This window comes from Phycodurus eques, chromosome 3 (assembly GCF_024500275.1).
Source record: "Phycodurus eques isolate BA_2022a chromosome 3, UOR_Pequ_1.1, whole genome shotgun sequence".
Taxonomy (NCBI): Eukaryota; Metazoa; Chordata; class Actinopteri; order Syngnathiformes; family Syngnathidae; genus Phycodurus; species Phycodurus eques.
In genome coordinates this window covers 33542263-33568485 of record NC_084527.1, presented here as the reverse complement: position 1 = coordinate 33568485, position 26223 = coordinate 33542263, and the positions used below count along the sequence as shown (strand labels likewise).

Here is a 26223-nt window from a genome sequence, read left to right as displayed (position 1 = left end):
TTTTTTAGGAAGCAAGTTTATTTATTTTTTACCGTTATGCAAGAAGTGTATTTCCGTGGGCCACCACCATTTGCTCCGTCAATTCGGATTGCCATTACTACGAATGCCTACAATTTGAAATCATCGCTAACTTTGAAAATAGGACTTGAAGCGAGGCTGTTGCAGCGTGGGAGAAATTAAACCCGACAAAACCCAGGAAGCATAATTGCTTTAAAACAAACAAACAAACAAACAAAAAAATCATCTTTACATTATTGATCAAATGATGAAAACGACTGTTATAGTTGACCTTAACTCGCCGGATTGTACATTTATAGTGTCCATGTTATTTGCTACGGCACAGAGGAAGTACGGCTCCCGGCAAGATGCTTCTGGAGTTTGTACTTGTTCAATACCTTTCAGTGTAGTTTGCATGTGGTTTAGTTGAAAGGTTATCCCCCTCAAGATGTACTGCTTTATTGTATAGCATAGCTATAGTCTATCCAAATGATGATATACGGTAGTAAGTGCCGTGATCGCCTTATAGTGTATGTTAAAACTTTGGACTGATTCACAACATTCCTTCTCAAAACAGAAACAATTTATGAGTTAATTCATGCCATACGTTTTGAATAATGTCATTTATTAAGAGCCTGTAGGTATTTGGGGCTCGGTCATCAGATATACGCATGATATCATCGCTCCTGATTGAAAGAGCAGTTAAAAATTTGTTTTGCTTGCTATGACAGTCAGACTATGAACACGATCTTGCAACTTTTGCAAAACTTTAATACCAATCAACTGTTTTAGTTTTACTATGAACTGTAAATGTGCCACGCTAGGATAAGCAGCCTCTATTTACCGCTATCTACAACATAGCTCACAGGTACACAGCTCAAAAGGTACACTGCTCAATAACAAGCTTCACATGGAAAAATAAAAATAAAAAAAGAGATGCAACAGCATTAACGCTAAACTGTGACAAATTAAATATTCCGTCAAAGTCAGTTACAAAAGAATCCCAGGCTTTTTTTTTTTTTTTTTTTTTTTACAAAACGAGTTAACCAACATTTTCAAAGGTTCCAAGGATTGCTTATATACTCTTAATGGCGTCATCAATTTCGGAAATCTGGTCTTTCAGTTGGTTCCATTGTTCAGGATTCAGGGAGATGCCTGTAAGATTTGGGGGGGCAAACAAACAAACAAACAAAAACATTTAAGACATACTTGGGTCATTGTTTGATTTGTTGAAGGAGAAATGATTGGCGAATTTCGAGCGTTTTCTATCGCGAGTGCACAGGCTGCTTTCTGTGTCTACTTTAATCCTTATTATACTTCATACATACGATACATACTTTAATCCTTATTCTTCAACTTGGATTCGGGTCCGATGATAAAGGCCTCCTGTCAAATGTTTTTAACCATCTTTGATCAAAACACATGATTCACTTTGTTGATCAAAATGTCGATGTGTGGTGCGCTGTGGGTTGTTACATGACATGGGCACTGGCAAAGACCGCTGGTGTCAAAATTACACAGGTCTATAGTAACAGCAAATACAGTGGGTACGCAAAGTATTCAGACCCCTTGAAATTTTTCACTCTTTGTTATATTGCAGCCATTAGCTAAAATCATTTAAGTTCATTTTTTCCCCCTCAATGTGCACACAGCACGCTATATTGACAGAAAAAAAACTAATTGTTGACATTTTTGCAGATTTCTTAAAAAGGAAAAACTGAAATATCACACAGCCATAAGTATTCAGACTCTTTGATGTGACACTCATAATATAATATATAAAATATATAAATAATATATAAAATATATAATATGGTGATGGTGAATGTTGGTGGACAGCCATTTTCAGGTCTCATCAGAGATGCTCAATTGGGTTTAATTCAGGGCTCTGGCTGGGCCATTCAAGAACAGTCACAGAGTTGTTCTGAAGGCGCTCCTTTGTTATTTTAGCTGTGTGCTTAGGGTCGTTGTCTTGTTGGAAGGTGACCCTTCGGCCCAGTCTGAGGTCCTGAGCACTCTGGAGAAGGTTTTCGCCCAGGATATCCCCGTACTTGGCCGCATTCATCTTTCCTTCGATTGCAACCGGTCGTCCTGTCCCTGCAGCTGAACAACACCCCCAAAGCATGATGTTGCCACCACCATGCTTCACTGTTGGGGCTGTATTGGGCAGGTGAAGAGCAGTGCCTGGTTTTCTCCACACATACCACTTAGAATTAAGGCCAAAAAGTTCTATCTTGGTCTCATCAGACCAGAGAATCTTATTTCTCACCATCTTCGAGTCCTTCAGGTGTTTTTTAGCAAACTCCATGCGGGCTTTCACGTGTCTTGTACTGAGGAGAGACTTCCGTCGGGCCACTCTGCCATAAAGTCTCAACTGGTGGAGGGCTACAGTGATGGTTGACTTTCTAGAACGTTCTCCCATCTCCCGACTGCATCTCTGGAGCAAAGCCACAGTGATCTTTGGGTTGTTCTTTACCTCTCCCACCAAGGCTCTTCTCCCCCGATTGCTCAGTTTGGCCGGACGGCCAGCTCTTGGAAGGGGTCCTGGTCGTCCCAAACGTCTTTCATTTAAGGACTATGGAGGCCACTGTGCTCTTCGGAACCTTAAGTGCAGCAGAATTTTTTTGCTCAGCTTGGCCAGATCTGTGCCTTGCCACAATTCTGTCACTGTGCTCTTCAGGCAGTTCCTTTGACCTCGTGATTCTCATTTGCTCTGACATGAGCTGTAAGGTTCTATTTAGACAGGTGTGTGGCTTTCCTAATCATGTCCAATCTTTATCATCAAACACACTCCAATGGAGGTGTAGAACCATCAAGAATGATCAAATGGACAGCACCAGAGTTAAATATATGTGTCACAGCAAAGGGTCTGAATATTTATGGCTGTGTGATATTTCAGTTTTTCGAAATCTGCAAAAATTTAAACATTTACGTTTTCTTCTGTCAATATGGGGTGCTGTGTGTGCATTAATGAGGGGGGAAATGAACTTAAATGATTTTAGAAAATGGCTGCAATATAACAGAGTGAAAATTTTAAGGGGATCTGAATACTTTCCGTACCCACTGTAAATCTGATATGAGGCCGATGTGTGTGCAGTATGGACGCTCACGGTGCACTCATCTGACATATGTCATCAAAAAGCTAGAAGCATCACAGGCATGTCACAAAAGCAACGGCAGATAAAGGAGCAGAAAACACTCAGTGGCAAAAAAGATGCTTCGGAAGAAGAAAATGTTGGCTGAAGAAGAAAATGGCTCAGATTGCACAAAATCCTTGAAATGGCCACAAATGTGTCATGATGAGACCTTTTTTGGGGGGGGGGGTGATTACTCGGTTATTCGATGAAACAATTGGATAATAGATTCTAAACAATTCAATCGTGACAACGCTAAGACATATCGATGTATCATTTTATATTGCTACGATCAAATTGGAGCGATCTGTCCTCAGCGAGTTAGCCTTCTGGACGTAAATATATTGATTTATATTAGATATCTTATTGTTCTTCGTTAATTTTTATATTAATATATTTGTCTAAGTGGAGGGAGACGATCCATCCATCCATCCATTTTCTACCGCGTATCCGAGGTCGGGTCGCGGGGGCAGTAGCTTCAGCAGGGACGCCAGTACTTCTCTCTCCCCAGCCACTTCGTCAAGCTCTTCCGGGGGGATCCCGAGGCGTTCCCAGGCCAGCCGAAGGACGTAGTCTCTCCAGCGTGTCCTGGGTCGTCCCCGGGGTCTCCTCCCGGTGGGACTTGCCCGGAACACCTCACCAAGGAGGCGTCTGGGAGGCATCAGAATAAAATGCCCCAGCCAGCTCATCTGGCTCTTCTCGATGTGGAGGAGCAGCGACTCTACTCTGAGATCATCCCGGATGACCGAGCTTCTCACCCTCTCTCTAAGGGAGAGCCCGGACACCCTGCGGAGGAAACTCATTTCGGCCGCTCGTATCCGGGATCTTGTTCTTTCAGTCACGACCCACAGCTCGTGACCGTAGGTGAGGGTAGGAAAGTAGATCGACCGGTAAATTGAGAGCTTCGCCTTTCGGCTTAGCTCACTCTTTACCACAACGGACCGATACAAAGTCCGCATCACTGCAGACCCCGTTCCATTCTTCTCTCACTCGTGAACAAGACCACAAGATACTCCTCCACTTGGGGTATGATCTCCTCCCTGACCTGGAGAGGACACTTCACCCTTTTCCAGCTGAGGACCATGGTCTCAGATTTGGAGGTGATGATTCTCATCCCAGCCGCTTTACACTCGGCTGCGAACTGCTCCAGTGAGAGTTGGAGGTCACGGCTTGATGAAGCCAACAGAACCACATCATCTGCAAAAAGCAGAGATGCAATACTGAGGCCACCAAACCGGACCCCCTCTACGCCTCGGCTGCACCTTGAAATTCTGTCCATAAAAGTTATGAACAGAATCGGTGACAAAGGGCAGCCTTGTCGGAGTCCAACCCTCACCGGGAACGAGTCAGACTTACTGCCGGATATGCGGACCAAACTCTGAAACCGGTCGTACAGAGGCCGAACAGCCCGAATCAGGGGGTTCGGTACCCCGTACTCCCGAAACTCCTTCCACAGGACTCCCCGAGGGACACGGTCGAACGCCTTCTCCAAGTCCACAAAACACATGTAGACTGGTTGGGCGAACTCCCATCCACCCTCAAGGAACCTGCCGAGGGTGTAGAGCTGGTCCACTGTTCCACAGCCAGGATGAAAACCACACTGAATAGACCTTACCAGGGAGGCTGAGGAGTGTGAACCCCCTGTAGTTGGAACACACCCTCCAGTCCCCCTTCTTAAAAAGGGGGACCACCAGCCCAGTTTGCCAATCCAGAGGCATTGTCCCCGATGTCCACGAAACGTTGCAGAGGCGTGTCAACCAGGACAGCCCCACGACATCCCGCGCCTTTTGGAACTCGGGCGAATCTCATCCACGGAGGAGCTTTTTAAGCATCTCTGTGACCTCAAACCCCGAGATAGGAGAGCCCGCCTCAGAGAACCCACACTCTGCTTCCTCATGGGAAGGCGTGTCGATGTAATTGAGGAGGTATTCGAAGTATTCTCCCCACCGACTCACAAAGTCCCGAGTCGAGGTCACCAGCGCCCCATAACCACTATACACAGTGTTGGTGGTGCACTGCTTTCCTCTCCTGAGACGCCGGATGGTGGACCAGAATTTCCTCGAAGCCGTCCGGAAGTCTTTCTCCATGGCCTCGCCGTACTCCTCCCATACCAGAGTTTTTGCTTCAGCGACCACCAAAGCTGCATTCCGCTTGGCCAGCAGCTGTCTCAGGAGTCCCACCGGCCAAAAAGGCCCGATAGGACTCCTTCTCAGCTTGACGGCATCCCTCACCGTTTGTGTCCACCAACGGGTTTAGGGATTGCCGCCACGACAGGCACAAACCACCTTACAGCCACAGCTCCGGTCGTTCGCCTCAGCAATAGAGGCGCGGAACATGGTCCACTCTGACTCGATGTCCTCTGCCTCCCCCGGAACATGGGCAAAGTTCTGTCGGAGGTGGGAGTTGAAACTCCTTCTGACAGCGGATTCCGCCAGACATTCCCAGCAGACCCTCACAATACGTTTGTGCCTGCCACGTCAGACCGGCATCTTCCCCCACCATTGGAGCCAACTCACCACCAGGTGTTGTTCAGTTGACAGCTCCGCCCCTCTCTTTACCAGAGTGTCCAAGACATGCGGCTGCAATCCCGATGACACGACCACAAAGTCGATCATCGAACTCCGACCTTGGGTGTCCTGGTGCCAAGTGCACGTGTGGACACCCTTATGCTTGAACATGGTGTTCGTTATGGACAACCCGTGATGAGCACAGGACGATGACCTCTAACGTATTTTCACGTTCGTATTGCGAATCGTGGTTCAAGTGTCTTTTGTCCATTTCCTGTGTTCTGGATTTACAGGGGAATCCAAAAGGAACCCAAACATCAGATTTGAAAGTAGAAGTCACTCGCGTACCACTGCTGCTGCCGCGACGCTTGCTTAGTCACCATTGTTATTGTTGCTTGGTCGAGTGCCGCATCCGCCAGTGCAACGCCTATCAAATGCAAAGTTTCCCCCACTGGCCAGGAGGTAAATTGATTCAAAGAATTTGCTGAATCGATAATGAATTGCGGGGGGAAGAATTGCAATGCATTAATGAATCGATATTTTTACCCACCCCTACTTAACAGCACTTACTATTTCCAGTGAAATTAAGGACATAGTGTTTAATCAGCAGGACTCGACCAATTATGATATTTTGAAAGGGGCTAAAAACGACTCATAAAATCGGCTGGCCGAAGAATTGGTCGGGCCAGAGTTTGACTGTGATTGGTCAATTCTGAGCAGAGCCACATCCCCAGTTATAAGAGGGTGTGCATACTTGTGCAACCACATGATCTCAGTTGTTTATTTTTTTGTGTTTTAATCGAGTTGTACAGAATATAGGTCACACAGAGTGGAAAAAGTTTTGAAATTGTCAGTCCGATTCTTTCGTCCGATTCGAAATTGTCAGTCCGATTCTTTTACATCACAAAACCCTGGCATTTGAACAGGTGTTCAGACCTTTTACGCCATTTAGATATAACTCGTGTACAAATGCTGTGAGGCAAATTAAAATACCACACAACATGTACATACAGTATAATGTATACGGCCAGATATGCTCTCCACAGCTATACAAAAAAAAAAAAAAAAAAAAAAAAATCAAGGGTTTTTTCCAGCCCATGTCACACAAGTCCACAAACATTTGTGGGACTGCCTGTCAATGAATGGAAATCAGTCCAGGGGGTAGCCCAACTCTGCCATGAAATTCTAAACAAACGAATTGCTTAGGGCTACTCGTAAAATCATTTTGAGGGGGTCCTAATATCTTGACAAGCCCATGTTGAAATTGCAAGTTCAAAATATAACTGATGTGTTTGCTTCACAATTTAGCCATCACTGATAAACCTCTTCCTCGGATTGCCAGTACGGCCTCATTCAAGCCTCTTACACACTGGCATTAGGGCTATCACGATCGAGTCTGTCTAGTACTGATTGGTACTTCGTCGAGTACTCCAGTAATCGCCCCCCCCCCACAATTTTTTAACTACTAACATGCATTTGATGAATTAATTGGCCTTTTACATTTTAATGGCTTTGTTAGCCATAGAGCTGAAAAGTGGCATACTTGAACGAAGACAATTTATTGGTATGTACAGTTTAATGGGGTTACCTTTCTTTCCAGGCTTGATATCCCCATCTGGATTCGTCCAGTACTCTCTGATGTCGATCAGAACTTTACCTTTGAAGTCCCGAACGGAGACATATCTCATCCTTCCGATCTGTAAAAAGACAAACTTTAAATTTGAGTTTCGGCTTGAATAGATTTTGAATTATAGCATTTCAACAATGTACTGTATATCGAGGTTGAACACACTAAAGAGCTGTCCTGAAATATTCCTTGAGATAGTTCAACAAAATCATTAGATATGCTCTAACTTGTTTGTGCAATGAAACGTTAAAGCACGAAAAAAAAAAAAGTGAAATTAAAGTGAATAACATTTTATATTTGGTGGCATAACCCTAACTTGCAGTAACTGCATCAAGCCTGCGACCTATTGACTTGACCCGACTGTTGCGTTCTTCATTTGAAATGCTTTTCCAGACCGTTACTGCAGCCTCTTTCAGTTCTTGTTTGTTTCTGTTGGTTTCTTCTTTCAGTCTCCTCTTCGTGAGGTAAAATGCATGCTCTATTGGCTTAAGGTCCGGTGATTGACTTGGCCTGATGAAGTCCTTTGTTGTGTTGGCAGTGTGTTTTAGGTCATTGGCCTTGTTGCATGATGACGCTTCTCCCGATTAGTTTGAATGCATTTTTCTGTAAACTGCCAGACAAAATGGTTTTGAAGAGTTCAGTATTCATTCTGCTACTACCATCATGACTTACATCATCAATAAAGACGAGTGAGCCTGTGTCAGAAGCAGCCATGACATTATTTCCACCTCTTTTCGCTGATGAGTGGTTTGCATCTTGTGGTATGGCCTGTATGTTTCTTCTCATGAAGTCATCTTTGAACAGTGGATTGTGATACCTACACCCCTGCCCTGTGGAAGTTGGCAGTGATGTCACCGTTGTCTTCAGGTGTTACTTCACAGCTCTCAATGTTTGTCATCAACTGCTGTTGATACCCTTGGCCGACCTGGTCGACGTCTGTTGCTCGGTACACCAGTAGTTTTTCCTTTTTCAAGACATTCCAAATTGTTGTAGTGTCTATGTCCAATGTTTGTGCAATACCTGATCGATATTCCTTTACTTTCAGCTTCAAAATGGTTTGCTTTTCTCCCTGAGACAGCTCTCTGGTCTTCATATGTATGCTTAACAACAAATGCAGTTTTCACAGGTGAAACCCAAAGTCAAAAACAACCACTAAAGTTGAAGCAATTAATCCAAAAGGCAACACCTGAGCAACTACAAACACCAGTCAGTCACATGTTCCAATACTTTTGCTCACTTGAAAAGTGGGTGGCTTCAGACAAAAGGTGAGCTGAGCTGAGCTGTTTAACATGTGGCTGTAAATACCATGAAATAAAAGCTGGAATTCTGAACTTTTGTCTCATATACATCTTTTGATCTGAAACCCAAATGTCGTCAGTATACAACAAAAACAAAAGGAATTGACCTTGCTGTTCCAATACTTTTGGAGGGGACTGTAACACCAATTTCCTGTATGTGCATTTTAGTACTTCAAAAGGGAACAATTCCTTTACAAAACCTCACATAATATTCACTAACAAATTATGTATGTTACATCCTGACCATTTCCAGAATCCGTATTATTTTTAAGGTCCCAGAATCATGATTTCGTCACTGTGGTCAAAGCCTCCTAATGATCGCACTATGGTGAAGGGCTTTATGTGCTTGGTCAGGGTATGCTCCACTTTCAACGACGCTTCTGTCGGTTTGATATATGGAGACTGTACTTTTCAACTCTTTTACCTCCTCTTTACAGAGCCTACTTTCTGCGCGAGTCCCAGGAGAAGTAGCTGTGAACTTTAGTTAAATGCTGTTCCACACTGCCTCTTTTACTGACTGCGAGAGACGCGCAACAGATCAGGCACACACACACGTCAATCACTTTTGTGAAACACAAGATCCCAAATCTTTGTGGAAATAACCTTTTTGCCTGTTACTGGCATGACTGCACTCTGCCCATTGTTGGTTGACGAGACAGTTAACATCGCGACAACTGGTCAGCTGAGACAGAGAGTGGCTCGGCCTGCTGCCTCCTCCTGTCCTGCTCCAATGAGGCAGCACGACAGCCCCCCCCCCAAAAAAATTTTTTTTTTTATCCATCCATCCGTCTTCTACCGCTTATCCGAGGTCGGGTCGCGGGGGCAGTAGCTTTAGCAGGGCTTCCCTTTCCCCAGCCACTTCATCCAGCTCTTCCACGGGGATCCCGAGGCGTTCCCAGGCCAGCCGAAGGATGTAGTCTATCCAGCGTGTCCTGGGTCGTCCCCGGGGTCTCCTCACGGTGGGACGTGCCCGGAAGACCTCACCAGGGAGGCGTCTGGGAGGCATCCGAATCAGATGCCCCAGCCACCTCATCTGGCTCCTCTCGATGTGAAGGAGCAACGGCTCTACTCTGAGATCCTCCCGGATGACCGAGCTTCTCGCCCTATCTCTAAGGGAGAGCCCGGACACCCTGGGGTGGAAACTCATTTCGGCCGCTTGTATCCGGGATCTTGTTCTTTCGGTCACGACCCACAGCTTGTGACCATAGGTGAGGGTAGGAACGAAGATCGACCGGTACATCGAGAGCTTCGCCTTGCAGCTTAGCTCCTTCTTTACCACAACGGATCGATACAAAGTCTGCATCACTGCAGACGCTGCACCGATCCGCCTGTCGATCTCCCGTTCCAGTCTTCCCTCACTCGTGAACAAGACCCCAAGATACTTGAACTCCTCCACTTGGGCAGGATCTAATCCCCGACCTGGAGAGGGCACACCACTCTTTTCCAACTGAGGACCATGGTCTCAGATTTGGAGGTGCTGATTCTCATCCCAGCCGCTTCACACTCTGCTGCGAACTGCTCCAATGAGAGTTGGAGATCACTGCTTGATGAAGCCAACGGAACCACATCATCTGCAAAAAGCAGAGATGCAATACGGAGGCCACCAAACCGGACCCCCTCTACGCCTTGGCTGCGCCTAGAAATTCTGTCCATAAAAGTTATGAACAGAATCGGTGACAAAGGGCAGCCTTGGCGGAGTCCAACCCTCACCGGAAACGAGTGCGATTTACTGCCGGATATGCGGACCAAACTCTGACTCCGGTCGTACAGGGACCGAACAGCCCGTATCAGGGGCTTCGGTACCCCATGGATGTTGCAGAGGCGTGCCAACCAGGACAGCCCTACAACATCCAGAGCCTTGAGGAACTCCGGGCGAATCTCATCCACCCCCGGGGCCTTGCCACCGAGGAGCTTTTTAACTAAATAAATGGCAGTTTGATGATGTTGCAGTCTATCTGCTCCAATTCTGGGCAAGAATGATGCTCCTCGTTGTGGTGCAACCATTTGATGAGGTATTGCAATTGGTTAGCTAGCCAATAGTGTTTAAAGTTGGGAGCATTTAGGCCTCCCTCCCGTTTACTTTTCTGAAGAGTGACTAAACTATAATTAGTATTTTTTTTCTTATTAATTTATTTTTTTAATACAAAATTATGGCCAAATCTAATGTTTGAAACCATTTAAACGTGGTCTTAAAATGAATCATAGAGAATAAATAATTTATTTGAGGTACAGTTTTCATTTTTATTGTGCCTATTCTCCCCAGTAGTGATTATACTTAATAGACAAATTATTCTAGCGTCTTAAATCATCTGAGATGTTTTCCAGAAGTGGTGTGGAATTTAGATTGGTACGCTCTGTGAGTTTTGGCGAAATATAAATACCTAAATGCTTCATGTTTCCTGTTGGAACGGGGTAATCTGGGATTTGATCTGCAGGATTCCATGAGTTTGCAGTTATTGACAATATATATATATTATATACAATTGACAATTGTGTAAAGTTTGCCAAATGTTGTAGCCTGAATAATTCTCAGACATGCAAACACCAAAGGCATGAAAAAGGTGACCAAAAAAAACAAACAAACAAACAAACAAAAAAAAACATTGTAAGGGGTCTGGGGGATTCCATAATCCCTAACATCGCTTCGTCGCTTAATAAATTTAACATTAACATCCGTAAATTAATGAGATATTTGTTGTCATGTTTCCGAATTAATACAAGATGTACTAGCGGATCAGTTCTTGTCGCCGATGTTACGTATGCTTCGCGGTTCCGCTGGGACCACAACCAGGGCCACGACCCGCAGCACCTCAACGCAAAAATGCAAAAGACCAGTGCAACAAATACGGCACTGGCGGATCTGATGAGCAAAAATGTTGCATAAACGTAAGAGTAGCAATAGAGGATGTCTGCTCCAGAGGTGGATAGAGCAGCCAAATATTGTACTCAAGTTAGAGTAATGTAACTCAAATAAAAGTAAAAAGTCATCCTCCAAAAAGATTGAGTAAAAAGTATACAGTGAAATCATTACTCAAGTACTGATTAAATAGTGAGTAACTTGAGATTTTTTTAACCACAGCATGAACATCAATAAACAAAATATGAATGTGCAAATTCTGATGTGCGCGCGCGTGTATGCACAGCCAAAACTACAAAAAAAAAAGATCTGCAATTTACTGCAAGGTGTTTTCTCAAGTTATAAGAGAGCTGCAACATCCACGTTTGGGCAGACAGTGCCAGATAAATACTACAAAACATGAAAGCTGTTGTTTTTGTTCGTCAAAATGGAAACACGAAGGGTAGCGCCCCGTTGCCTTCATGGTCACGACGACCTTTCCAACATGGCCGCCACGTAGGCTCGACAGTCAGCCGGGCTGGCTTATCTATTTTTATTTTTTTTAAAGATTCTTTAATATGCGCCTCGGGGTCTTACGGTGTGTTTTCTGGAATGTCCGGGAAAATTTGATTGTCGCGCATGCGTCATGATTAAATGCCAGGCGTAGTTTCTTTCATGACTTTATATTCCAGTCTCAGAGTTTGTCGAAGAATCCGCCGTTTTTCTCTTCAGCAGCTGGCATCTTCCGTGACACACGCGTTGGCGTTGACGTAGCTGCGAGAATCTCAAGTAGTTCTCTGTGAGTTACCACTACTAGCGAAGCTGGTGAAGGAAAAGAGAAAAGAACGAAGCGACAATCCGCTGCTGAAAAAGGAAAGAAAGAGAAATTTTGTCTTGTCGTAGCTACAAGGGGCGCCCCCATGTTTTTCGTCTTCGGAAATCACGCAATCTCTCACGTTGTCAAAGCATGCTCACCACCAAGCGGGGGACACTGTCTCACCCTCTGACTGGGCGGGGACTGGCTATATTGGCGGGCCTTGCAGGTTGGTGGGCGTCTCGCTCTCCTGGGGTTGGGGCCGGTGGACCACCCTGGGTCCCTTGGTGCGGGTGGTGCCCCATCCAATGGGCTGCTCTCTTGTGGGCTCCTGGGCCCGACCCTGCCTCTCAGCTGGGTGGGGTGGGATCCTCAGCCCCCGCGGTGCAGCCGCAACAATTCCACGTCACTTCTGAAGGTTATTGTGCATGTGAGACAGTGTCAATTCACTTGCATGTGTCCGCAGACACTCACTCTAGGACTTACTCGCTTGGTGTGGAGCCACTCATTCATTGCGATAACTCATAACTATGCAAACTTCCTGGGTATCTCCTCACTTGCATTCTATTTCTAAAGATGTTTAGAATGTACATAGCCACTCCCTCCACACTTCAGTCGTATAGCCGGGTCCACTACCTCTGTCCTGCATGCTTCCCCTCCTGTCCTTGTCCTGTCCTATATTGGCCTGTCCTTTCCTTCACAGGGTGTAGCACTACTGCCCAATGCAACACTCAAATCTAAATCTCTGTTGTTGTACTCGGCATACAGTGGCTGAAGTACGTGTTTAACAGCAACATTTTTCAGTCAGGTGATTGGCTGTGTCATTCGAGCAGCTTTATTTTTTTTCTTTGAACCCAATTGAGAGTTTCCTTGGCAGTATGTTTTGGATCTCTATCCTGCTGAAATGTCCAACCTCGTTTCATTTTCATCATCCTCGTAGATGGCAGCAGATTTTTGTAAAGAATGTCGACAGATTTGCCAATTCATCCTTCCTTCAATAATGTGTATGTTTACTAGTACCATTTGCTGAAAAGCAGCCCCACCCCATCATGTTCCCACCTCCTAACTTCACTGTTGGTATGACGTTTTGAGGGTGATGTGCAGTGCCATTTCTCCTCTAAACGTGGTGTGCATTATGGCATCCGAACAGTTCAATTTTGCGCTCAGCCGACCAGACTATATTCTCCCCGTGTTTAAATGGCTTGTCCAAATGTTGTTCAGCAAACTTCAAAGGCGCTTTGACATGCTTTTTTTTGTCCAGCAAGGGGGTCTTGCATGGTGAGCGTGCATACAGGCCATGGCGGCAGAGTGCATGACTCACTGTTTTCCTTGTGACAACAGTAGCTGCTAATTCCAGGTCTTTTTGAAGCTCTCCACAGGTGGTCCTTGGCTCTTGGAAAACTCTTCTGATGATTCTTTGCACTCCTCTGGCAGAAATCTTGCGAGAAGCACCTGATCGAGGCAAATTTATGGTGGTATGATTGGCTTTCCACTTACGTATTATGATCCCAACCGTGCTCACTGGAACGTTCAGAAGCTTAGATATGTAACCAGTGCCACCGTTATGTTTTGCAACAATTACTTTGCGATGGTCTTGAGACAGCTCTTTGCTCTTACCCATCATGAGATGTGTCTTGACTCACACCTTGGCAATGAGACCTTTTTGCAGGCCATCAATTAGGACTAAACCAGCTGAAATTCATCTGCACTGACAAGGGGCTAGATTGCGGTTTGATTAGTGATAGATTTTAGGTGTTGTCTTGTCTTTCCATGCCTTTTGGCACCTCCCTGTCTTGTGTTTTGTACTTTTTCCCTGTCATTTCACAACTTAATTTCTGATCTTATTTGATGTACTTTTTTTGTATGTATGGATTACTTGGGTTGTTCCAAACATCTGATGAAAATTTCATGTCAACAGCACCTTTGGAAATATATGGAGTGAGAAAAATGGTGACATGTTTAATACTTATTTCATCCACTGTAATGATTTACTTTCCTCATCTTTATTCCAGCTAATGTCCGATCTTTTGTTGTCTTCACTTCCTATATCTATCTTTTCACTGTCACTCCACTTTAAAACTTTGTTCCGTCCGACTGAACCTTTCAATACAATTCCATCAGAATACCAACAACCACAGTTGCAGCTTAAAAACTCCACTTTGGCACAGTAAAACTGTTTCGGCATAAAAGGGATAAAGATCCTCCTAACAGCTGAACAGGATGGATTATTTTATTTTAAATAAATAAAGATCACTGATGGGTGTTGCAAACAATGACAAGTATTTGCTGAGTGGGATATGATTAAATTAGCCAGTGGTGGCTTCGCACAAGCGCCATTCATTTGCAATCTGGGTCTGAAGAGGTCAAAGTCTACCGTATTTTCCGCACCATAAGGCGCACCAGATTGGAAGGCTCAGTCCCAATTACGGGGTCTATTTCTGTACTAAAGCCACACATAAGGCGCACCGTATTATTCGGCGCATGCTAAAACAAGGTAACGGAAGCAAAACAATGAGTTTGGTAGAACTGTATTCTGCCACGCATTTAAAAATACACCCATTTTTTGATCACTCTTTTGTCAGAAATCCATCGAAGTCCTCATCTTCTGTATCTAAATTGAACAGCTGGGTAATTTCGCCATCAAACATGCCGGGTTCCCTCTCGTACTCGTCTGAGTCAGTCTCGTTGCCGGGTGGCAGTTCAGCAATGATGCCGGCTTTCGCGAAAGCTTGGACAACAGTCAAAGCAGACACCTTCGCCCAGGCATCCACAATCCATTCACATGGTGGCGTAACTCGCCCGGCGCTGCCTCCCAGTCTTCGTAAAGGTGTGTTCGCTGTCTCTCATTCGTTGCTCCCCCGCCATTCGCAACTTCACTTTGAACGCCCCGTTTACACCAATGTCCAGCAGTTGCTGCGCCACGGTAGTCCGAGCGCAGATGGCGAGATGGCACCTTTTTATAAAACGAAAGCACCAAGGCGGACCTCTTTGAAAGTGTTCGATCTTCATGTCTTGTGCTATCGTTATTGCCTTCAGTCGAATGGTGACTGGAGAGACGCTTCTGCCGGCTGTTCTTGTGCTTGATTTTGAGTTCTCTCGCAGCTGCTCTATTCCCATTTACAACCATGTAAATGATAGCCTTTGGCTTGAATTGTGCCTCGTAAGAATGTCTCTTCGCTGATGCCATTTTGGGGGGGCCTTAGCCAACCAAATGTTTTGCAGCATACCGGTAGTACAGTATACCTACCGGAGGTGTGGCGGAGTCAAGCGCACGTACTGTGCATAGCTTTACGTAATGTTCTCTAATGGTTTATCGCTGCCAGCGTACGTAGTGTACGTATTACGTCCCTATGTCGGCGGGAAATGGTCCGACAGTCAATGAAGCGGAGCGGTGAACAAAATCAGACAACAACATTTTTACAGATTTTGGAACTCAGTGCACACATAAGGCGCACCGGGTTAAAAGGCACACCGTTGAATTTTTGAGAAAATTAAAGGCTTTAAGACCGCCTTATAGTGCGGAAAATACAGTACATCAAAGCAGGAGGATAAGCAGCGTTTCCCTCGATGTAGCGGTGCAATAATTAATCGACAACTCATCAATTATCAAATTAATCGACAACTGTTTTTATAATCAAATAATAGTTTTGAGACATTAACTTAACTGTCCAAATCATAGGAATTTCTAGTAACCAAATCCTAATCCATGTTTGTGCATTTTCTGCACTGTCAATTTTAAATAATGTCCCATTTTTCAAATATAATCAGATGGAAATTAAAAAAAATAGTTTTATCCAATTCGTAGATTAATAAAAAATAATAATAATAATACTCGACAGATCGATCATTACAATCTTTAGTTGCAACCCGAGTTGGCTGCACAAATTAGAATGAGCTAACAGCTTCAGCTAAGCAGCCCATACTAGACTGCTCGGAGAAATTTTTGATGCGGTGGAGGTGCGGGCATATTTGTGTTTGGTAATGTGTCTGCCCCCACATACAAGAGACTGGGCCACCCTCTCAAACAGGTGGATTGTAACAAGACCAAAAATAGGGTTTATAAAGTGCTACAATTTTGAATCCTTGGGGTATTTTATCAAAAGACTTTCAGACATGTTAAGACGACTTATCGTTTGTGTACGCATTGTTCGTATTTGCTGAATGCACTCACTTGGAACATGTTGTCGCCAGTGTTACTGCTGCCTTTGGAAGACCCACCAGGCTTAACACTCTCTCCCGTCTTTGGTTTCTTAACCGGTTTCTCTGGTGCACTTGACTTCTTTCTCTTTGCCTAAAAAAAATAAAAAATAAAAATAATGGAATACAAATGCAATTTTAAAACAATTCAAAAGGTCACCCACCCTTTACTGTTCCCTTACAATACATAACCACGGGGGAAATATTTTTACACAGAAGAGCAAGAAATTATGACCAAAACATTTCAAATGGCAAATGTATCTGTAAAAAAAAAAAAAAAAAAAAAGAAAAACAAACCTTGGTTTCAACATCACTATCAGAGTCACTCCCAGATGTGGAGGAGAGCACTTCCTTTGGTTTAGGCATTCTGCAGAGAAAGGGATGAATATATGAATATAAGCGTTTTAAGTGCTTTCAGGGCTCTAGAGTGTGACCAATTTGGTCACACATGCACCCCAATTTCTCAATGGTGCGCCCCCCCAAAAAATAAGAAGGTGCACCTGTACACCCAGCCATTTGAGAAGAACATAAAATAAAAGTTGATTACTGACTCTTTACACTAGGGATGCCCCAATCCAACTTTTTCCACTTCTGGTCAGATACTGCAGCCTTGAGTTTTGGCCGATACGGATATCAATCCGATCATCATACTTAATTGACTGATTTTGTAGTATGGAATGTTAAGAAACGCTCGATCAAGTGATATTACTCAAACTGAGCACAATAATCAGCAAGAGTACTAGCAGGGCTCGAGACTAACTTTTACACTAGTCGCACTGGTGCGACCAACTGAAAAAACATTTTCAGTTGGTCGCACCATTTGGCAAAATATGTTACAAGACGTTTGTCTGCAACAAGCAGTAGCAAACAAAAAAGATCAAATATCCATCCAACCATTTTCCGGACCGCTTATCCCCACTCGGGTTGCGGGCGTGCTGGAGCCTATCCCAGCTGACTCTGGGCGAGAGGCGGCGTATACCCTGAACTGGTCGCCAGCCAATCGCAGGACACAAACAAACCACCATTCACACGCACATCGACAGGCAACTTAGAGTTTTCAATTAACCAACCATGCACGTTTTTGGGATGTAGGAGGAAATCGGAGTACCCGGAGAAAACCCACGTAGGCACGGGGAGAATATGCAAACACCACACAGGCGAGGCCGGATTTGAACCCGTGTCCTCAGAACTGTGAGGCAGATGTGCTAACCAGTCGACCGCCGTTCCACAGGTCTATTAAATTATTTTATTTTAAATACAAAAAACAAACAAACAAAGCCTTTACTTTTATTTGATCAACCCAGATGGGTTGGTTCTTATAGTGAGTTATAGTTGTCTTATAGTTGTCTAACCCACTTCCCATGGGAAAAAATAATCACTTCATTTTCAGCATTAACACATCCATATGATTTAAATTTAATCATTTCAAAATGATTGCAACAGTGTACCTCCACCATATAAGTATCGTTTATGATTATTCTCACTGTTTTGCATATTATTTACGAGCAAAAAAACAACAAAAAACATTGACCCATTTAAAATCATACTCCCAAACAGAACACGGATAAGTCATTATGTTATTATTGCTAATTAGTTCTTCTTACCTTTCAACAGTTAACCCCTTGATGGTCACACTCTTGTAAAGGAATTGACCAGGAGGTAATTCTTTCACACACTACCTAAAGTAATAGTTTCATTTTAACAATAATAATAGTAATAAAATAAACAGTACAACATAAATCAATAAATGTGACAGCTCAATAAGGTATACATTCCGAGAACCACTGTTAACATACACAGAAATGACGACATTTAACGGAACAATAAGGATGTTAATTGTTGCGAAGAAAACAAAATACACATTGCATTGTGGGAATTGCGCGGCTTGTTGTCACGTATGCTCAAGAAGAAAGAAGGGTCTTGTACTGTAATTCTTTTTTTTTTTTTTTAATTCATTTTTTATTTACCAGTCGATCAGCACACAGCTAGCATCTATTCGACATGAAACTATATTATTCTTTGTGTCCTTTTCTGCTTGAGATACCACAGTTGAATACAATTGTACCTTTATATAACATGACAAACATGTTCTTTTTTTTATATTAATGCCTCATGTTTTTGATACAAGAAATTTCAAGTTGAAACTGAAATCTATTTACATTTGTTTGAAATTGCCTCACGAGAAATGTTTGCAGACAATAAATGCAGTTGCCTGCTCTATGCACAATGTGAATTTGAGAAAAATATTGATTATCTAGGAGGAAACCAAATGGTCGTTCAATATTAAGTGAAATGGCACATTTTCTCTTATCTAGTCATAATTGCCCTTTTAACCAAGCAAAAATATTGTATCCTTATATTTATTCCAATAGAAGCAGCAGTAGAATACTCGATTACCAATTGCAGCACGACTGGATGGACATTTTTGTGAAAAGTCTGATCAATGCGCTCATTTATCAAATTTGTATGGATAAATAAATATGGATTTTAAAATATTAAATATACAGTCCCCTTCGAAAGTATTGGAACAGCAAGGTCAATTCATTCATTTGTTTTTCTTGTATACTGAAGACATTTGGGTTTTAGATCAAAAGATGAATGAGAAAAGTTCAGAATTCCAGCTTTTATTTCATGGTATTTACATCGAGATTTGTTAAACCAGCTCAGCGCAGAGCACGTTTTGTTTGAACCCACCCACTTTTTAAGTGAGCAGAAATATTGGAACATGTGATTGATGGGTGTTTCTAGTTGCTCAGGTGTCGCCTTTTAGGTTGATTGCTTTAACACTAGATAGTGCTTGTTTTTGGCTTTGGGTTTTACCTGTGAAAACTGCATTTGGTGTTAAGCAAACATGGAGACCAGAGCGCTGTCTTTGGGAGAAAAGCAAACCATTTTGAAGCTGAGAGAAGAGGGAAAATCAATCTGCGTAATTGCACAAACATTGGGCATAGCCAATACAACAATTTGGAATGTCCTGAAAAAGAAAAACTACTGGTTTACTGAGCAACAGACACTGAATAGGTCGACCCAGGGTATCAACAGCAGTTGAAGACAGAAACATTGACAGAGCTGTGAAGAAACACCCAACGACGACAGTGAATTACATCACTGCCAACCTCCACAGGGCAAGGGTGAAGGTATCAGGTTTGAAGAAGACTTCGATAGAAGAAATATACAGGCCATACCACAAGATACAAACCACTCATCAGCAAAAAGAATAGGAAGGCGTCATGAACGGAACAGAAGATAGGACCCAAAAATGCACGACTCCAAAACAAATGGAGAGTTTCAAAAAGAGAGGTTTAATCAACGAGCAGAGATCGGTACACAGGCAGGCAATCCAAAAAAGGCAACAGTATCCAAAAACGTGAGGCAAAAAGGCAAGGTCGATAATTGGACCAGGGTCTAGTCTTACTGTGAATCTGTGACGTGGAAACAAAGAATCCTGGAACGCGACGACAAGGTACAACCAACTGGCGACGAGAAAGAATGAGACATGAGGTTAAATGCAAAGGGTAATTAGGGTGAACGAGGCACAGGTGGTTAAGATGCTTTCAGGAGCAGGTGTGTATGAGACAGGGGGAAAACAACAACCGGAACACACACCCATGACAGAACCCCCCGCTTAACGGCCGGCCCCAGGTGGCACCGGAGCCCCTGGATGCGCAACGTGGAAGTCCCGAACGAGCGAGTCATCCACGATAAACGCAGACGGCACCCATGAACGTTCCTCAGGCCCGTAACCCTCCCAGTCCACCACATATTGAAACCCCCTCACCCTACAGCGAGACGACAACAGCCGCCTGTCTAACAGTGAAGACAGGCCCCCCCATCCACGAACCGGGGTGGAGGAGGGGGCCTGGAAGGCGGGACCAGAGGTGACTCCTGGGCGGGCTTGAGCAGGCTAACGTGAAAAGCAGGGTGGACCTGCATCAACCTTGGGAGCCTGAGCTTCACGGTGACAGGTTTGATGATCTTTGTGATGGGGAAGGGCCCAACGAACCTGTGAGCAAGCTGCCGGGACTCCACCCGGAGTGGAATATGCTTGGTGGAGAGCCAAACTCGCTGACCCACTTTGTAGTTCGGGGCCGGTGTCCTCCTACGGTCAGCTGCGGTCTTGTAGGACCATCCCTGGCGCAGCAGCATTTGGCGGTCTCGCTCCAAGGTCCTCCTGCAACGTCTCACCGAGGTCAATGCGGCTGGAACTGTGGACTCTGGGGCTATGGCAGGAAACAGATGGTTGGTAACCATGCATAATGTGAAAAGGCGATAGAGCAGTGGATGCAGAGGGGAGAGAATTGTGAGAGAATTCGACCCAAACCAGTTTCTGAGACCAGGAGCGAGACATCGGAACCCAGTCTCCAGGTCCTGGTTCAGCCTCGCGGTTTGTCCATCGGCTTCAGGGTGTAACCCAGATGACAGACTGACGGTAGCACCTACGAGATTGCAAAACTCCTTCCAAAATTGCGAAATGAATTGGGGACCCCTATCGGAAAACCTTTGCTCCCTCCAGGAACTCAAAGGCGGTGGAGATGAGAGGAAGAGGGTACCTGTTTTTCAGTTATGTCGTTGAGACCCTGGTAATCGATACAGGGTCGCAGAGTCTTGCCCTTCTTGTCCACAAAGAAAAATCCATCTTCCGCAGGGGATGAAGATGGGCGAATAATTCCGGCTGCCAGTGATTCTTCCACATCTTCCTTCATAGCCTTGTGTTCCTGCCCTGAAAGAGAGAATAACCTCCCTCATGGGGGTGTGGTTCCAGGCAGCAAGTCAACAGCACAGTCATAAGGTCTGTGGGGTGGGAGGGATTTGGCCTTGGACTTGAAAAATAAAGGCTTTAATGTCCTGGTAACAGGTGGGCATTTGAGATAAGTCACGATCCCCAGATGGGGTCTGTGGATTGTCATTTGAAACATAGCCCTGAACATCACATGGAGGCTTGAAACAGTTCTGGGCGCAATTGCTGCAACATGGCATAACCTGCCCAGAGGACCAGTCAATGTGGGGGCCATGCAATTTCAACCATGGGTTCTTGAAAATAAGGTCATGATTCATGGCGTCAAAAACATGAAAGCTAATGCGTTCCGAGTGAGAATCAGGAAATGTCAATGTGAGTGTTTGGGTGCGGTGAGCGATCTTGCCCATAAAACTGCCGTCTGCAGCATAGGTCCGCTCGGTGGGGGAGGCAGCTGCCTGCAGCTCAAAGTGGAGTTCGCACTGAGTGACGAACGGCTTAATATTCCCAGACTCTCCAGACAACCTCTCCAGTTGAGAGAGCTGTGGGCAGACAGCAGCGGAGGTGGCTGCATGGTAACTGCGTCACATGAAAACGGTACTGTCGCGGTATCGGGTGTTGTGCCAACTGGTTCCTTTTTCTGAATCATTTTAATAAGAACTTCAATCTGTGAGGCCACCTGTCTCATCATATTGTCCTGATGTTCTGATAGTCCCTCTAGATGAAGGTGGCGGGCAGCAAGCTGCTCATCCTGCTTCCAGAGGCGTTGACCATGCGCTTGAAGGGCTTTGCGCACCGGGTCTGAGTCTGCTGGGTCCATGTTATGGCCAGTTTGTTCTGTCATGAAGGGAACAGAGGACAGGACCCAAAAATGCACGACTCCAAAACAAATGGACAGTTTCAAAAAGAGAGAGGTTTAATCAACGAGCAGAGGTCGGTACACAGGCAGGCAATCCAAAAAAGGCAACAGTATCCAAAAACGTGAGGCAAAAAGGCAAGGTCGATAATTGGACCAGGGTCTAGTCTTACTGTGAATCTGTGACGTGGAAACAAAGAATCCTGGAACGCGACGACAAGGTACAACCAACTGGCGACGAGAACGAATGAGACATGAGGTTAAATGCAAAGGTGTAAATAGGGTGAACGAGGCACAGGTGGTGAAGATGCTCTCAGGAGCAGGTGTGTGTGAGACCGGGGGAAGACAACAACCGGAACACACACCCATGACAGGAGGCCAGATTTGATTTTGCAAAGAAGTCCAGAGATGAGCCACAAAAGTTTTGGAACAAAGTTTTATCGACTGATGAGACCAAGATTAACCTCTACCAAAGTATGGAAAGGCCAAAGTATGGAGAAAGAAAGGATCTGCTTATGATCCAAAAAACAAATTCATCTGTGAAGCATGGTGGAGGTAATGTCATGGCTTGGGCTTGCATGGCTGCTTCTGGAACGGGCTCACTCGTCTTTATTGATAATGTTAGCAGCAGAATGAATTCTGAAGTCTGCAAAACCATTTTGTCTGGCAATTTATAGAAAAATGCATCCAAACTAATGGGGAGAAGCGTCATCATGCAACAAGGCAATGACACAAACGCACTGCCAATACAACAAAGGACTTCATCAGGGGGGAAAAGAGGAAGGTCTTACACTGACCAACCACTGGACCTTAACCCAATAGAGTATGCATTTTACCTCCTGAAGAGGAGACTGAAGGGAGAAACCCCCAGAAACAAACAAGCACTGAAAGAGGCTGCAGTCAAGGCCTGCAAAAGCATTTCACGAGGAATGCAACAGTCTGGTGAAGTCAAGGGGTCGCAGGCTGGATACAGTTATTGCAAGTAAGATTTATGCGATCCAATATTAAGCGTGACTCACTTTAAGTTCATTTAATAATGTCTGTTCCAATACTTCTGCTCCCTTGAAAAGTGGGCGGCTTCAAACAAAAGGTGCTCTGTCCTGAGTTGTTTAACACATCTAGCTGTACTGTAAATACCATGAAATACAAGCTGGAATTCTGAACTTTTATCTGACATTCGTCTTTTGATCTCAGACATCGAACTGATTTGCGATCCCAAAGATCGGATCGGGACATCCCTACTCTATACCACTGCGCCAAATGTTTAATGCAGTGTTCCCTCGCCATTTTGCGCTTCACGTTTTGCGGATTTAGTGCTGTGCGGGTTTTTCCAAAATATTCATCAAAAAATAAAAATGGCAACAAAAAAATAAATACCGCCAAATTGCGGAAAGACGCGTTGTTTCATGTTGATGCGCGAGAGAGGTTTTCCTGCACGCCAAACAAAGCGATGAGTTGACTCCGAGGCTTTGTACATGCCGCGGGCACTCATACAAGGCGCATGATTGGTTCCCGGCGCGACATCGACCAACGAGAGCGCGGGTGGATTTATCCCGTGAGCTGATTGGCTGCGCATCATCGCAGCCTCACCCAGCATCTTCCCTTGATGTGTCTCGCCAGTCGCCTGCCACGCTGTTGACTTTCTCGCATTCTGTATCTTAGTTTTTTTTTTTTTTTTTTTGGATGAGTTGAGCCCTTACAATGCCGCTTAAGCGCTGCGCCCCTGCGAAAGCTTCCTCCTTTTTGCCTCTCTCGTAAGGCAATGTTGATGAATTTTAATTCCTGTATAATAAACGTTCATGACTGTATACGGTTTTATAATTAAAGATTTAAGTAAATACGTGTACTGCTGTAATCTTTGTCTCAAATAAAGTATCAATACTGTTTACATATTTTAAACAGTCCGGTACCCAAATGCACGTACACAAAAAGTCCTAGGAGGTGAGGGGGGTTATCCTACTTTGCGGTTTTTCACCTTTCGCGGGGGTACTGGTCCCGATTAACCGCTCTGGGCGAGAGGCGGGGTACACACTGGCCACCGGCCAATCGCAGGGCACATATAAACAAACCACCATTCGTACTCACATTCACCCCTACGGGGCAATTTAGATTTTTCAATTCACCTCCCGTGCGTGTTTTTTGGGATGTGGGAGGAAACCGGAGTAGAGAGGGGAAACCCACGCAGGTAAGAGGAGAACGTGCAAACCTCTCACTCACCCCCCACCCCTTTTCAAAAAAAATAAAGATAAAATACTTTCTGCATTTATTGTGATCGTTCCTGAGAAAATATACTGTCCTAAAAAATGTGCTCCAGTGACAGGCCGAGGCCCGTCAGATTTTCGAGCGGAAATCGCCACAACTTCATTGTGACGCAAGTTAAGGCCTGATTTGCCTGAAAGTCCTCACCAACGCTCTGACACTTTTCAGGAAGTTAATGGTCTTGTGGAATTGTGCTTCAAATAAAGAACTTTGTTAACCCCGATCCAGCGTCGCGAATTCGAGCTTTAAGTACAGCAATCGGTAGCCTTCCAACGATGGCGGTTGCACTTGTTTAATGCCTTCGTTTGCTTAAAAAAAAAAAAAAAAAAAAAAAAAAAAAAAAAAAAAGATGTTATTCTTTCCTAAATACAGTGGGCAATTGGGTGCAATGACAACATTTCAATCGACCATATTCATCTTGGCAAATGCAGCCGTCACGTTCACCCTTCAGAGGTGACAAACGGCAGTGTGCGCCAATAGCCACATGCAACATTTTGCATTATGTTCACACCAACTTTTCGCGTATTAAAAAGATATTAAAAGAGAACATGAGGAAACACCAGCCTGGCAATCCCAAACGCTTTCCGAAGAAATGTACTTTGACTGAGTGAATGATCGCATCTTGATTTGGCACCGTTTGAGAAAGTCTCGAGCGAGGAATGTTGGGTTGTGGTGCAAAGAGACGAGCAACATTTTTGCGTTGAGGGACGCTCATTATGATGATTTTTTTTTTTTTTTTTTAATTTAAAAACGAAATACATTTTGCACGTTGCTGCCACCGACGAGCGCACATTAGCAACATGTACTTCGAGTGTGTTTAAGATAAAAAAATATTTTTTTTTTTTATAAAGAAACACCGGAGGAGACTTTAAATTACGAGGCGACTTTCTCAATATGACAATATCGACGCAAACCATCAAATGAAATCATCGCACATGCGCCGCAATAAATCAACCGTGTGTGTAGGCCGAGCCTCGATTGGAATTTGCCTTTTCAACTACCGCGCATTGTTGGATACAAATGAAATACGACATGTTTTTTTTTCTAATAGGGAATCCCAAAAAAATAATAATTACAAACCAACGCACGATTCCCCCCCCCCCAAAAAAAGGGGTGGCTTACATGAATGTGTATATTCGTAGTTCTTAATTGGACTGAATCGTCTCCACCGAAGTTGTGCTGCTTCTGCTTCAAATTCTTCTTCTCTGCTTCCAATTCTTCTTCGTCGACTAGCGGCTAAATCGGCTTGCTGGTTCATTAGCGCCACCGGTGGAGCTGCAGTATATTACAGGCAGGCCCTGGGATCGCGCTCATGTTGTTGTTTTTGTTTGTTTGTTTCTCTCGTTTGTGTCACTGCATTATATCCTGGGTCGCAAACGGCACCGACCACAATGAAACCTGTCATCTCACTTTATAAACAGACGATTATGTTCATGGGCAAAAACCTGTATGCAGAGGTGGGAGCAGGTCCCAAGTCAGGTCTCAAGTCGAGACACGCAAGTCCCGAGTCAAGTCGCCTTGGGTTTCGACGACTTTCGAGTCATTTACAAATATATTTTAACAGATATAATGATCATTAGAGATTATATATATTAATTTTATAATTCATATATACGTGTGATATACTGCATTTATGTACTGATTTACAACAAGCGCATTGAACCTTTCTAAGAAAACTAGGGGGCTGATCAAAATTCTTGCACCCTCAAAGCCAATCGTCAAGGCGGGAGCGGAGTTTATTGCGGATGTGCGAGGAAACTCACGCAGGCGTACGGAGAACATGCAAACTCCACACGGGCGAGGGCGGATTTGAACCTGCCTCTTCAGACCTGCGTGGCAGTCGGCCACCGCGCCGCCGAATAATCAAGTAGAGGGATCAAATATATTTTTGCTTGGTTAAAGAGCAATTATGAATATCCATCCTTCCATTTTCTTCCTCTCATTGCGGCGGAGCAGCGGCTCT

At 44.4% G+C, this 26223-nt stretch overlaps 1 protein-coding gene across 1 annotated transcript; it reads right to left on the bottom strand.

Moving 5' to 3' along the window:
• Positions 1-25475, bottom strand: LOC133400464 (activated RNA polymerase II transcriptional coactivator p15-like). The gene is made up of 5 exons (XM_061673175.1): positions 25383-25475; positions 16708-16777; positions 16385-16504; positions 7227-7335; positions 1-1152 (listed from the first exon to the last, which is right to left on the bottom strand). The coding sequence occupies exons 2-5, from the start codon at positions 16774-16776 to the stop codon at positions 1073-1075; spliced, it is 378 nt and encodes a 125-aa protein (XP_061529159.1). The 5' UTR covers position 16777; positions 25383-25475; the 3' UTR covers positions 1-1072.
• Between the last annotated feature and the right edge of the window lie 748 nt (positions 25476-26223).

Excerpts from the sequence above, each read along its gene's own strand:
- LOC133400464 (XM_061673175.1), bottom strand. The coding sequence starts at position 16,776 with ATGCCTAAACCAAAGGAAGTGCTCTCCTCCACATCTGGGAGTGACTCT. Across the intron at positions 16,505-16,707 it reads ATAGTGATGTTGAAACCAAG|GCAAAGAGAAAGAAGTCAAG; the intron begins GTTTGTTTTTCT and ends TATTTTTTTTAG. Across the intron at positions 7,336-16,384 it reads CTGGCGACAACATGTTCCAA|ATCGGAAGGATGAGATATGT; the intron begins GTGAGTGCATTC and ends GTCTTTTTACAG.